This window comes from Theobroma cacao, chromosome 3 (assembly GCF_000208745.1).
Source record: "Theobroma cacao cultivar B97-61/B2 chromosome 3, Criollo_cocoa_genome_V2, whole genome shotgun sequence".
Taxonomy (NCBI): domain Eukaryota; kingdom Viridiplantae; phylum Streptophyta; class Magnoliopsida; order Malvales; family Malvaceae; genus Theobroma; species Theobroma cacao.
Genome location: NC_030852.1, coordinates 34,732,706 through 34,748,010, shown reverse-complemented (window position 1 = coordinate 34,748,010; position 15,305 = coordinate 34,732,706). Strand labels below are relative to the sequence as shown.

Genomic DNA, 15,305 nt, shown 5'->3' with positions numbered 1-15,305 from the left:
GGGGGGGGGGGCTTTTCCTCAATCTGATGTGGACCTGGCACAACATGTGTAGCTTGCAGGGTTGGATTAAATGTTAACAGTCCACCTAGTTCTGTTAGTATGGCAACCACTCAAGCCAGCATAAAGGTGTTAGGCCCCCTTTCCATCCCATCTCAATCTTTGTGTGTAGAGATCAATTATCAAACATATCTTTTGATAAGATTAACATATAATAAGATGAAATTTCAATTTAATCATATTCAAAGTAAATAATTAAAAAAATCAAATAAATTTAGATCAAATTATTCTTATTCTCAATTCAAATTTAAATAAAATAACTTGATACATTTATATCAGACTAAGAGCAACAACTTAGTTAAGTCATGAGAAGCATCAGCATTAGCCTTCATTTGTCATCACTCATCAACAACTTAGTTAGGTCATGAAGAGCTTCAGCCTTCGCCTTTTATTTGTCATCACTCATCAGCAACAATCCCCGAAGCATTTCTTTCGATCTTTTTATTCTTTATTTAGTACGGCGCACAACAATGGTATCAAATGCAATAGTTACTGAAGAGCTTGGAACAGTTCGTTTCTTCATTAATTTTTTTTTTTGAAAGGTATTTCTTCATTAAGCACAGGAATGTAAATCTTATCCTTCAGCGTTTCATTTTTCAGCAATTCCAGTAAATCGAAAGGGGTCAGATTGCCTAACAAGGCTTGTTTTGAGGCATTCACATATGTCTGGTTATCATTTCTATAAATTTTTGTAAGTTCTTGTGTAGCAACGCAATAGTTTTTTGTTCATGCTTAATTAACTTTCCGTGTTGTTGTAAAAGAACTTGGAAAAATTAATAAATATGATAATCAGATATATGTAAAAGCCTTAAACAATGCTGGAATTGCTGAGAAATGCACGCTGAAGATGAAATTTGTGTTCCCATAATAAACGAGGAAATGAATTGTTTCAGATTTTTCCGTAACTGTTGCGGTTAGTACCTTTGTGTCATACTAAATAAACAATAAAATGATCGAATGAAGAATGCTGGCAATCATGACTCTCCTCATTCTCTGCCAATGATGGTAGACAAGGCCCCTCGGGTGGCTATGGAGGCTAAGGTGCTGGACATCTTTGAGTTAAAAGGAAAAGAGCAAGACAAAGGGCGGGGATGTAAAGATTGCAACTGCCTGGTGATTGATGGTCGTGTCTTCGAATCATCAACCATGATGCTGTTGAGAAGCGGGGAAGTCGTATTCGAAGGATCTTGCACGTCATTGAAGCAGGAGAAGCATGACGTTGGGAAAAGTGGGAAAAGGGAATGAATGGCGACTTGAATTGTTTGCCCCTACAATTCTACATGGAAATCCATGCAACACCTGGCCTTACTTCCAGGTAGCTATGCTTTGTGTTTAGAGTCAGAGCAACTTAGGGATCAAATCCTGCTAATCCAGGGCTCTGCGTAATTGCAGTTGAAATTTAATCTTGGAATTTGTTAAGTTTTGGAAGGCGATAGTGATTGTCTATTTAAATTTTGTACACACGATGAACTTACAGATAACCACAAGGCAAAAGAAGAACAGCCATTCACCTTTTAGCTGCTCTGCTCTATATGTTTAACTGCAAATGGGAATTAAATTATGTATATAGTGTGTATGATTCCTTTAAATAGATCAGTCTTTACATTCGTGCTGATGCAGGCCCCACCCAGGCCTAAAGACTCCATTTTCTCACACCATAGCAAAACTAGAATCTTTGACTTCGAAGATGAATTATTTTCGTCTGGTTATTTTCCTTGTCTGGTAATTTTCGTCTTGTTCTACTTGTCAATTCCCATGCGCCAATAACTTCTGAATTCAGATGAAGAACCATTTGGACTTTATTTGGATTTGGGTCTTCGAAAAAAAAGAGAAAAGATTCAGGGACGGAGGACCACCTGAAATGGGAGACATAAGGTGTTACAGAGGTCTGAAACTCCCAAAGGCCAGGTCTCCTGAGAAAGCGCCACACCACATGGCTTAAAGAATGTTGTCGTTTATGGAAAATCAAATAAAAAAGCCAACTCCTCGCTCTCTCTTTTAAGAAATTGTCGCCTTTCGCTTCCAGTAGCTAACAATTTTGACTTTTGCCTTCTCTGTCGGGCCTCGAGTCTTTGACAGGTTTGCGCACAGTTACGGTCGGCAGAGAACATAAACGGTAAATTTGTCTAATGAATGAATCTAATATATGGAAACTGAAAAGAAAGTATGCTTGCTTTTTTGGATAGTGTGATAATTTTTACAGCCTTTTCTTGTGTCGTCTTGCACTTCTCACCCTTTTATTTTTGCTTGTCTGGAAGCTGCAGTGTGATTCCGGGTATGAAGTGAAAAAAGGGGGTGAGGTTTGTATTTCCATATATCCTTCTCTCCTCCTGTTTTATAATCAATCATGGTCTTTTTTTCTTTTGAAAAGAAAAGTTTATTCTGAATAAAGTTGAGTGAAGTTATTGTGAGAAAATAATGTCTGTTGGGCAAACAACAAACAGCGAAATGTGAACTGAAAGTGATGTCCTCCTGCAATAAGTTCCCCAGGGTGGGTCTTGTCAATTTGTTTCCTTTTATTGGCTATTGCTGTAATTCCAAACTGATTTGGCCCGGAAATGATTTAGCCTACCTGCTGGAGTCCATCTGTATTGGCTGTGATGTGTGGACAGAGTAAAAGAAGGAAAAACAGAGAAAGGGAGGGAGGGAGAAGGGAGAAACCACCCATCTGATGGCTTCCATATGCAATGTTAATCATGTGGGAGTTTTAATGTATCTTAAAACAACTCCTTTTTGACAAAAGATGTTATCACCTCCAATCATAATTAAAGAAGATTATAAAAATGTTAATGATTGGTTTTTAATGGAATTTAAAGTCTCGGTTGCAGAGCATGACATCAACACTTCAAAGATAAGGATGTCCATATGTCAAAACACATGACTTAGAATTTTATCCTAAAGCAGTTAAGCAGTTTTTTTTTTAGAAATAAAGGCCACATGTTGTGAGCCGTTAAAAGACAGCAGTTATAAGTTGTGCTGTCTTTGATCCCCTATTTTTAGAGTAACTGTTTCTTGCTCTTATCCTCTCAATATTTGTGTATAAATACACTTACTGCAGCAGTGAAATTATTAATTATTCCTTGTTTTCAATTTATCTCTTTTATGAAATTCTCTCTTATAAATATTCTCAAAAGATCAACATGGTATCAGAGCGTTTTTGAGTGATCTTAAGGGACCTTGGCAAAATAGTTTCAAAACATTTATCTTTTACAAAATTTTTTTTCTTTATCTGTTCTTTCTGTCAGACTTCAAAAATAAATGGCTTCCTCCAATTACAGCATTGCTGCTCCTCCAGTTTTCAATGGCAACAATTATCCCATGTGGGCTGTAAAAATAAAGGCATATCTAAAGGCCTTCGACTTGTGGGAAGTTGTGGAAGTAGGAGGAGATCCTCCTGCCCGACAAGCCAACCCAACAATTGCTCAAATGAAGCAATACAATGAAGAAGTAGCAAAACGGTTTAAAGCTTTGTCTTGCATCCACTCTGCTGTCACGGATGCAATCTTTGTAAGGATCATGGCATGTGAATCTGCAAAGGAAGCTTGGGACAAGATAAAGGAAGAGTTTCATGGTAGTGATCGTACAAGGCAAATACAGATTTTAAATTTGTTGAGAGAATTTGAAGTGCTAAAAATGAAAGATGAAGAAACGATGAAGGATTATTCTGATAAAGTTTTAAGAGTTGTAAATCAATTAAGACTATTTGGTGAAAATATAACAGAAAGAAGAGTTGTCAATAAATTTTTGGTAAGTTTGCCTGAAAAATTCGAATCAAAAATTTCCTCTCTAGAGGATTCTAAGGACCTGACAACTATGTCAGTATCAGAATTAATAAATGCTTTACAAGCTCAAGAGCAACGCAGAGCATTAAGGCAAGAAGACCATGTTGAAGCAGCCTTGGCTGCAAGAAGAGTTGACAAACGAACCAGTAGTGGAAGTTACAAGAAGTCTGAATATGAGAAGAAAGACAAAGACAAGAGGTATGAAGAAAAGAAACAAGGAATGAAAGGGCAATTTCCACCATGTTCCTATTGTAAAAAGAAAAATCACATTGAGAGATATTGTTGGTATAGGCCTCATGTAAAATGTAGAGCTTGCAATCAAAAGGGACATGTTGAAAAAGTTTGCAAAAACAAAGAAAATTGGGTTGAAGAAAAAGCTGCAATTGTGGAACAAAAGGAAGATGCTGAAGAAACACTATTTATGGTTATTGAATCAAATGACTCAAAAAAAGACAGTATTTGGTTGATTGATAGTGCCTGCTCCACGCATATTACAGGTAAGATTAAGAATTTTCTTGATCTAAATAAAGCCTACAAGTCAACTGTGGAAATTGGAGATGGAAATTTGCTAAAAATTGAAGGTCGTGGCACTGTTGGTATCACTACTAAGAAAGGTATGAAAACCATTGCAAATGTTTGCTTTGCACCTGAAGTTACTCAAAACCTTCTAAGTGTAGGGCAGTTAGTGAAAGAAAAAAAATTCACTTTTGTTCAAAGATGAACTGTGCACGATTTTTGACCCATCTGGTAGAGAAATAGCAACTGTAAAAACGAGAAACAAATGTTTCCCATTAGATTTGAATGAAGCAGGTCATATGGCTTATAAATGTGTTTCAAATGAAGCTAGGTTGTGGCACAGAAGATTAGGCCACATCAACTATCAGTTCATAAAGAACATGGGATCTTTGAATCTTGTCAATGATATGCCAATAATTACTGAAGTTGAGAAAACATGTGAAGTTTGTCTACAGGGCAAGCAAAGCAGGCATCCTTTTCCTAAACAAAGTCAAACACGAGCCACAAATCGGTTGCAACTCATACATACTGATATTTGTGGTCCTATTGGCACTTTATCACTCAATGGAAACAAATATTTCATTTTGTTTATTGATGATTTCAGTAGGTTTTGCTGGATATTTTTTCTTAAGCAAAAGTCAGAAGCCATTCAATACTTTATGAAGTTCAAAGTTCTTGTGGAGAAGCAAACTGATCAGAAAATTAAAGCCTTAAGATCAGATAATGGCTCAGAATACACTTCAAATGAGTTTAAAGCCCTGTTAACTCAAGAAGGAATCAAGCAATTTCTTACAGTACCCTACAGTCCTCAGCAAAACGGTGTGAGCGAGACGAAGAATCGTACTATTATGGAGATGATCAGATGTCTATTATTTGAGCAACAAATGCCAAAATACTTTTGGGCAGAGGCTGCAAATTTTGCTGTGACTTTGCAAAATTTAATACCCACTACAGCTTTAAATTCAATGACACCATTTGAAGTTTGGCATGGATATAAACCATCTATTTCAAATGTGAAAGTATTTGGCTGCATTGCATATGCCCAAGTTCCCCAGCAGAAAAGAACCAAACTGGACTCAAAAACCCAAATCTCAATCAACTTGGGTTATAGCAGTGTTTCAAAAGGATATCGATTGTTTAATGTTGAAACAAAGAAAGTTTTCATAAGTCGAGATGTAGTGTTCAATGAAGACATTCACTGGAATTGGATGAAGAATGAAATTGCAGAAAATAACAATGATAATGTTGCGGTAAACCTGGATGTTTTTGAAGAAGAAGCAGGACATGAGTTAGATGATAATATCGATGACATACCAGTAAGAGGAATTCGATCTTTACAAGATATTTATGAGCAATGTAACGTTGCTATAACTGATCCATGTTCCTATATTGAAGCTGCATCTGATAAACAATGGAAACTTGCTATGGAGGCTGAAATGACAATGATTAAAAGAAACCAAACTTGGATTTTGGTTGATAGACCAAAACATCAAAGAGTTATCAGTGTAAAGTGGATTTTCAGAACCAAGCTAAACTCTGATGGCTCAATAAATAAATTGAAAGCCAGGTTGGTGGTGAGAGGTTTTTCTCAAGTCCATGGTGTGGATTTTTTTGAGACTTTTGCTCAGTGGCAAGGCATGACACCATTAGACTTCTTGTAGCACTTGCAGGAAGGGAAAAATGGAGGATTTGGCACATGGATGTTAAATCTGCGTTTTTAAATGGGACTATAAGTGAAGATATTTATGTCGAGCAGCCTGAAGGATTTGTTGAGAAAGGCAAAGAAGACAAAGTCTGTAAATTGATCAAGGCTCTTTACGGTTTAAAGCAGGCACCAAGAGCTTGGTATAAAAAAAATTGATGCTTATCTGAGGAGTAACAAATTCTTTCGCAGTGAAAGTGAACCCACCTTATACGTGAAGAGTTCGTTGGGTAAAATCCAACTTATTGTCTCAGTTTATGTAGATGATTTACTTATAACTGAACCAAATAAATCTGATTTGAACAGCTTCAGAAATAAAATGAAATCTGAGTTTGATATGAGTGACTTGGATGAAATGAGTTATTTCCTTGGTTTGGAAATTCAGCAAAGGTCAGACTTTATCTGCTTGCATAAAAAAAAATATGCAGGAGAGCTGTTAAAAAGATTTAAGATGGAAGGTTGTAAGCCTGTGTCTACACCACTTACTACTGGAACCAAACTGTGTAAAGATGATGGAAGTACCTTGGTCGATGTTACTCAATATAGGAAATTAATTGGTTGCTTGCTATATCTCTCAGCATCAAGGCCAAATATAATGCATACCACTAGTTTGCTGTCTTGATTTATGCAATCACCTACAAAGACTCATTTAACTGCTGCAAAACGAGTTTTGGGGTATGTGAAAGGGACTCTAAATTATGGTCTTTTGTATGGACAAGTTGAAAATAAAGAATTGGAAGGGTATAGTGATAGTGATTGGGCTGGGAGTTATGATGATTCAAAAAGCACCAGTGGATATTGTTTTTCTTTTGGAAGTGCTATGTTCAGTTGGAACTCAAAGAAACAAGACATTGTTGCTCAATCCTCTGCTGAAGCAGAGTATGTGGCTGCTGCGTCTGCAACAAATCAAGCTCTGTGGCTTAGAAAGATACTTTTGGATTTGAAGTTTGAACAAATAAATCCAACTGTTCTCTGGTTAGACAATCAGTCTGCTATTGCTCTGGCTAAAAATCCAATTAATCACAGTAGAACCAAACACATCAGGATAAAGTTTCATGTAATACGAGAAGCTGTGACGAACAATGAAGTTGTTGTAAATTACTGTGGTACTGATGATCAAATAGCAGATATTTTTACTAAGGGATTATGCAGAGAAAAATTTGAGTTGCTTAGAAGCAAACTGGGAATGGGCAACGTCGACTTCAAGGAGGTGTAATGGAATTTAAAGTCTCGGTTGCAGAGCATGACATCAACACTTCAAAGATAAGGATGTCCATATGTCAAAACACATGACTTAGAATTTTATCCTAAAGCAGTTAAGCAGTTTTTTTTTAGAAATAAAGGCCACATATTGTGAGCCGTTAAAAGACAGCAATTATAAGTTGTGCTGTCTTTGATCCCCTATTTTTAGAGTAACAGTTTCTTACTCTTATCCTCTCAATGTTTGTGTATAAATACACTTAATGCAGCAGTAGAAAACATCCATCATTCCTTGTTTTCAATTTATCTCTTTTATGAAATTCTCTCTTATAAATATTCTCAAAAGATCAACAGTTTTTAATACAGCAAAGATGCTTTCACTTGGAAATATTTTAAGCAGAAAAACCCTAGAGTGTGTGAATTACCTTCATCTGGTTTTACTTTGTATTGTTCTGATATTATTGTGCTTGTGAAGGAATTTTATTTGTTAGTACTTTAGATATTTTAAAGGTGTATATATACGCAGTGCAGGGAAAATTTCAATCTGAGATCCCATAATTGTAGGCTGTCTTTTTATGGGGCATTGATTAGCATAGGGACAGAATGACAATGGAAGGCAAGTTGGATCTTCTGCATCATGATAGGTGGTGGGAACCACTGAGCTTCTCTCAGCGTCATGACTAGAAGACGCTAGGTACGTTCTGTGGTCTTTCACTATTTCTGATTGAAAGAGTTTGCTGATTTTAGTCTTATTCAGCTCACAGTAAGAAACTCAAACGCTCTTGGACGTGAATTGTTATTGTATTATGACATAAATATTGGCATCTTCTTCATGATCAAAAAGCCATTAGGAAAATGAATTCAAGAGAATGAGCCAGAGATACCAAGACTTACTGAGGTAACAGTATGGATTCCATCGGGATCAGTGTGTGATCATGATGCATGCACAAGCACCTTGAACCAGCTTAGTAGTTTGGTTTGTGGTCGCGTTTTGTCACTTGTTTAGTCTTCAGGTTAAACTAAACAAGACTTTCCTTTCCAATATGACTTTGCCTGCCTTGTATGAGCTCAATCCCTGCAACTTTAGATGCTTTTGATTAAGTTTTGTAATTGATATATATATATATATATATATGTATATTCTCTTCCAGAGCTATTGAGTTTGACATCAGCATTAATTCTGACTATTCACATCATCATCACATCACTCCTCATCATACAAAATACTCTTACAAACAAAGTTTGTTTATACTAGTGGTTCTTATACCTTTCCTCATACTATAATAAAGATAGGAGCCCTTTGGAGGACTGAAGATTAAATACCAAGGTTTCAATAGTGGCTCAGTCACTAGTCCTGTTATGATGATGTTGATGAAAATAACACCTTTGCAATTATAATACTCCTAGTAAATGGTTGGACCAACTTTAGAAAAACTCTATCCAATGTTGAACCGTCAAGCCCATCAGTAGCAATGTTTGCTTTCTGCATCTTCATACACATCCATTGTAGACAATGGATCCTGGTTTTACTTCAATGGTTTGCTTTCGTCAGTCTGGTTGAAGTAAACAAAAGTACAACTCTGCTCTTTTATACCTGTTTATAAATTGCAGATCTATTGGGACACAAAATACAACATGGAGGGTGCATGGACTGTATTCTGCAGTAACTCTGAGAGTTCACATGGAGTTGGAATAACACGCAGTCCTGGTTTTTCGGCGATACTCAATCCATGTACATGTATCAATCATGCTTTGACGATTTCTGTTGATATCCTGCTTCTGTTAATTTTCTTATTCATAGTCATTTATAGATTGTCTATGAGGAAGGTTACCGCAGCCTTCCAGTCTGAACACGTCTCTTCATTGCAAATTCTCTCAGCAGTCTTTAATGGCATTTTAGCCATTGCCTACTTGGTTTTGGGGATATGGATAATGAAAACAAAGCTAAATACAGATCAGACAATACTACCTTTGCATGAATGGCTAGTAGTGTTATTTCAAGGACTGACATGGTTGCTTTTAGGGTCATTTGTGAGCCTGAAGAAGCAAAAACTTCCATGTATATCAGCAGTGAAATCTTGTTCAATTCTTGGCCTTTTGTATGCAGGGTTTCTCTGTGTATCAGCTTTTCGAGAATCTATTGTTGATAGAACAGTTTCAGCTAAGATAATTTTGGATATTTTATCTTTTTCTGGATCAATTTTACTGTTCCTTTGCGCCTTTGAAGGGGACAAGCGTAAGGACACTGATCTAGATGATACCATTGATGATTGCTATGCACCTTTGCGAGGTGGAGAACCTGAAGTAACTGATGGAATTAGCATCATTCATAATGTTACGACCTTTGGCAGAGCTGGATTTTTCAGTACGATGACCTTTTGGTGGTTGAATCCATTACTGAAGCAGGGTAAGGAGAAAGTTCTTGAGGATCAAGATATCCCTTTGTTGCTAGAGGAACATCGAGCACAAATGTGCTACTCAAGGTATATGGAGCAGCTGAGTAAAGAGAAAAAGGAAGGACCAAGTGATCTGCCCTGGAGATTGTCAATGATTTTCTATTCTCACTGGAAAGCTATTTTAGTTTCTGGGTTCTTCGCATTGATAAAGGTTCTCACATTGTCCATGGGCCCATTGTTCCTTAGAGCCTTTATTGAGGTTGCAGAAGGAAAAGAAGCCTTCAAGCATGAGGGTTATGCGCTGGCCGTTGGCCTCTTCTTAACAAAATGCTTGGAATCATTTTCTGAGAGGCAATGGTTCTTTCGGACAAAGTTGGTAGGACTTCAGGTAAGGTCTTTGCTATCAGCAGCAATATATCAGAAGCAACTTCGACTATCAAATGCTGCTAAAACAACTCATTCTCCAGGTGAGATAGTAAATTATGTCAGTGTGGATGCCTACAGAATAGGTGAGTTTCCATCTTGGTTACATCAGATATGGTCAACAAGCCTTCAGTTATGTCTTGCGTTGTGCATTGTATACTACACTGTGGGACTTGCAACAGTTGCAGCTTTAATTGCCATTATCTTCACAGTTCTTGCAAGTTCTCCATTGGCTAAATTACTCCTTAAATATCAGAAAAAACTAATGTTGGCACAAGATAAGAGGCTAAAGGCCATCACAGAGGCACTTGCAAATATGAAGGTTTTGAAGCTGTATGCTTGGGAGAAACATTTCAAGAACGTTATAGAAGGATTAAGGAAAGAAGAATTAAAGTGGATTTCAGGAATTCTGACACAAAGAGGGTTCCAGGTAGTTCTGTTTTGGTCATCTTCAGTTATTGTACCAGCTGTTACTTTCTGGGCATGCTACTTTCTCAGGATTCAACTCAATGCTGGAACTGTTTTCACATTTTTAGCAAGTTTGAATATTCTTCAAGAGCCAATAAGGGTGATTCCTGATGTTGTTGGAGTGTTCATTGAAGCAAAAGTTTCCCTGGATCGAATTGTGAAATTTCTTGAGGCACCAGAGTTGAATGACAGAGATTTATGGCAGGAACACAATGACAAAGACTCTGAGTACTCCATTTTCATCAGCTCCGCTGAATTTTCTTGGGACATAGATTCTTCCTCCAAACCGACATTAAGGAACATAAATTTGGTGGTTAAACCAAGAGAAAAGATTGCTATTTGTGGAGAGGTCGGCTCAGGCAAATCAACCCTTTTAGCTTCTGTTCTTGGGGAAGTTCCAAAAGTCCATGGCATTGTAAGTGCACCATTTAGCAAAAACTCCACATTTCCAGAATTTACAGGCGTGTGTAATGATGAAAATCCTGAGGAATCTTTAAGAAATGTTTTTATGATAGCATGATGGTTCAGTTTCTTTCCTATCTTGTTAGTTAACTACGTAATTAGGATACAAGAATAGAAAATCTGCTAGTAAAATGTCCAGACTGAAGGTATACAATATTTTAGATTAACGACTGAAACTGAATGATACACTTCAATACTTCGTGAACCTATAATAACTATGAAAATTAGGTTGACAGCTTAAAAGCCTAAGAAGATCATTTAACATTTCCTCTTACGGTATTGGAGATGTGTCCATCAGGTTCGTAGTTGCGGAAAGATAGCATATGTTTCTCAGACTTCATGGATCCAAACTGGCAGTATACAAGAAAATATTCTATTTGGCTCTGTGATGGATCCAGTTAGATACCAAGAGGTGCTTGAGAAGTGTTGCCTAGTAGAAGATCTAGAGATGCTTCCTTTTAGGGACCTCACTGAAATAGGAGAAAGAGGTGTAAACTTGAGTGGTGGACAAAAACAGAGAGTTCAATTAGCTCGTGCATTATATCAGGATGCAGATATCTATCTTCTGGATGATCCCTTCAGTGCTGTAGATGCCCATACAGCAACAAGTCTCTTTAATGTGAGTATAATTTCCATCTTTTTGCAATCTGTTCGTCAATGACGCAATTTTCACTTAAAGCTAAACCCTCATTTCTAGGAATATATCATTGGAGCTCTCTCAGAGAAGACAGTCTTACTTGTGACCCACCAAGTGGACTTCCTCCCAGCTTTTGATTCTATCTTGGTAAGCTACTTGTAAAATACCTGCTATTTTTTTTGCTTTCACCTACTTTGTTTATCACTGTTTTTCAATGCTCCACATGGGAAACTACATCATCTTTTATCTTGCTCTACATATTTGAATCGTCCACATAAGCTGTTCATGCAAATCTTATTGCAGTTGATGGCTGCTGGAGAAATCATAGAAGCTGCTACTTATGATAATCTACGTGCTTCAAGTCAGGAATTCCAAAACCTTGTGTATGCACATAATAGTACTCTTGGCTCTGAGATACACATTGACCACTCTACAGGCAGAAGACCTATGACATTCAAAGGAGAGATCCAAGATATATATGTTAAGGATCAGTCAGTTGTGCCTTCAAGAGAGCAATTGATTAAGCAAGAAGAAAAAGAAACAGGAGACACAGGTCTCAAGCCTTACAGACAGTATTTAAGCCATGACAAGTGCTTTTTATTTTTCTCCTTTGCAGCTATATTCCACATGATCTTCATTATTGGCCAACTGATGCAAAACTACTGGTTGGCTGCTAAAGTCCAGAACTCTAATGTAAACAGACTGAAATTAGTCACAGTTTACACGGTGATTGGGAGTGCTGTAGCAATCTTTTTGCTCCTTCGATCCTTTTCTGTAGTTCTTTTAGGTTGTGGAGCATCACAATCTATTTTCTCTACACTTCTGAAATCCATTTTCCGGGCACCAATGTCCTTCTACGACTCAACTCCTCTGGGGAGGATACTCAGTCGAGTAAGAGTTTCAAAAAACACAGCTTGATTTCAGCGCCATGCTCAAGTAGAAAGCTTTAAAGGGCTTACAATTTGTATTTTACTGTAATAGGTATCTTCTGATTCGAGCATTGTTGATCTTGAAGTGCCGTTCAGATTTGCAATTGCACTTGGGTCAACCTTGAATGCCTACTCTAGCTTTGTGATACTGGCTATTCTTGCCTGGCCAGTTGTCTTTGTCATCATTCCCCTAATTTTTCTAAGTATATTCCTACAGGTATTACTACAGCAAAACCAACCTTGCAATGTGACTTCTGTGCTTTTAGCATTTCTTAACTTCTCCTTCCTTCTCCATTATATTTTTCATTTGTTTTGAAACAATTAGAGGTACTACCTTGCTTCCTCAATGGAGTTGAAGAGAATCAATGGCACAACAAAGTCTTCAGTTGCCAGTCACCTTGCTGAATCCATTGTTGGAGCCATGACAATCAGAGCTTTTGGGGAGGGAGATCGATTCTTCTTGAAGAATCTGGGCCTGATTGATGCTAATGCAAGTTCAGACTTCCATAGCTTTTCTGCAAATGAGTGGTTAATCCAACGTCTGGAAATACCTTGCGCTGTGGTACTTTCTTCGTTGGCACTTGCCATGACTTTACTTCCTTTTGGAGCATCTGCCTCTGGTTAGTTATCATCAAATGTTTCCACTAGTTGAAAATATCGGAGTGCTGCAAGTTTCAAAGCTTTAGACTGATCATATACCTGCTAAGCTAAGAAATAGGTCCTAAGGTTATTCAATTCAAGAATTGCATACTGATCTTTAGGATTTAGTTATATAACCATTAGAAAAGCTCTTTTATTCCACATTTTGAGCAATTAGTAGAATATGTACTCATATATTTGTTTAAAAAATATTTTGGTTATTGATTTTGATGGTAGGGTTCATTGGAATGGCATTGTCTTATGGCCTCTCATTGAATTTATTCCTTGTTGTTGCCATCCAATACCAATGCGTGCTAGCAAACTTAATGGTTTCTGTAGAAAGGCTTGAGCAATACATGCATATTCCAAGTGAGGCTCCGGAAGTAATTGAAGATAATAGGCCTGCCCATGGTTGGCCTTCTGTTGGTAAAGTGGAGATTTGCAATTTGAAGGTATATACATTGAAATTCAAAGACAAGTACTATCTCTTCCATTTGCAACTAATTATACTTTCCCAAATACTGTATAATATCAATGTCATCATCTAGCAGGTTAGATATCGACGCAATGCTCCACTAGTTCTTAAGGGCATAAGCTGCATTTTTGAAGGAGGGCATAAAATTGGGATAGTTGGCCGGACAGGTAGTGGAAAGACAACTCTTATCAGTGCTTTGTTCCGTTTGGTAGAGCCTTCAGATGGAAAAATCATCATTGATGACCTAAACATCTCCACGATGGGGCTTCATGATTTGAGATCACATTTAGGAATCATCCCACAAGATCCTACTCTTTTTAGCGGCTCTGTCAGATACAATCTGGATCCCTTGTCAGAGCATAGTGATTACGAAATATGGGAGGTAAGCTTTTGTTTCCTAATATGTGGTTGTATCTCATGTTAGCAAGAAAACTGTTCTCCTTGATGTAAGAAACCATGTGATAGCTAGTCCCTGCCTTTTTTATTGCTAAAAATAATTCTCATCACTACACTTTTAAGGTTCTTGAAAAATGTCAACTTCGAGAGGCTGTTCAAGAGAAAGAGGAAGGCCTGAATTCCTTAGGTAAGACATAGAAGTTGTAGAGTTACTTATGTTTTGAGAGTTGGCGCTATTTGTAAAGGAGATCAAGAATTCAAAAAGATTGGACCTAAACTGCAGTTGTACAAGATGGATCAAACTGGAGCATGGGGCAGAGACAATTAATTTGTCTGGGACGAGCACTGCTGAAGAGGAGCCAGATACTAGTACTTGATGAAGCCACTGCATCAATCGATAATGCAACTGATTCTATCATCCAGAAAACTATAAGAACAGAATTTGCAGACTGCACAGTGATTACTGTGGCTCACAGAATACCGTCTGTGATGGACTGCAATATGGTGCTTGGTATCAGCGATGGTGAGTTACTGAGTTATACTTCTCACCAGTTGTACTAGCTGTTAAGGACTATCAAATCTTGTGCTTATAAACACTGGTTATAGCCTACCAATCAATATATTCTGCTTATGTTAACAGGGAAATTGATAGAATATGATGAACCAGCAAAGCTGATGAATAAACTGGGATCACTCTTTGGGCAGCTTGTCAAGGAATATTGGTCTCGTTCTTCCCATGATGATACCTATTCGGAAAACTGGTAATGAAACGTTGTATCAGACTCTTTCTGGTGGACGGTTGTAAATTGAATGATAAGTTTCTTAAGGTTTTATCCCTGCAATTTGACTCGGAGTTGCTGCCGGAACATATGCTTGATTTCTTTTTTTGAAAATTGGAACGTATGCTTGTTTAAAGAGTGTGAGGAACTTATGGATAATAGCAGCCATTGGGAGGTGACACGGAAGGAATATTAATCTGCATGAGTTTTGTATATAAAATGAACTCACTGATAGTTGTATCACTTATCAAAAATAGCAATTTTGCAGATGCCAGGTCCATCCATTTTGGTAGACCTTAGGCTCCAATGCTAAACTGCAGTTGATGCCTTGTTCTAGGAAAGAGCATAGTTTGATGCACTATGAAGTCCCTACACACAATTTTTCCATACAGTCACCTGGCTTTACTTATACCAATCAAAATGTTCTGTCTATATTCTCAGGGA

General features: G+C 37.4%; 1 protein-coding gene across 1 annotated transcript; it reads left to right on the top strand.

Moving 5' to 3' along the window:
• On the top strand, nucleotides 8,633-15,104 carry LOC18606638 (ABC transporter C family member 10). Its single transcript, XM_018117333.1, has 11 exons — nucleotides 8,633-10,959; nucleotides 11,305-11,625; nucleotides 11,704-11,790; nucleotides 11,947-12,534; nucleotides 12,625-12,789; nucleotides 12,898-13,192; nucleotides 13,449-13,663; nucleotides 13,763-14,068; nucleotides 14,206-14,269; nucleotides 14,366-14,605; nucleotides 14,723-15,104. The coding sequence occupies exons 1-11, from the start codon at nucleotides 8,893-8,895 to the stop codon at nucleotides 14,845-14,847; spliced, it is 4,473 nt and encodes a 1,490-aa protein (XP_017972822.1). The 5' UTR covers nucleotides 8,633-8,892; the 3' UTR covers nucleotides 14,848-15,104.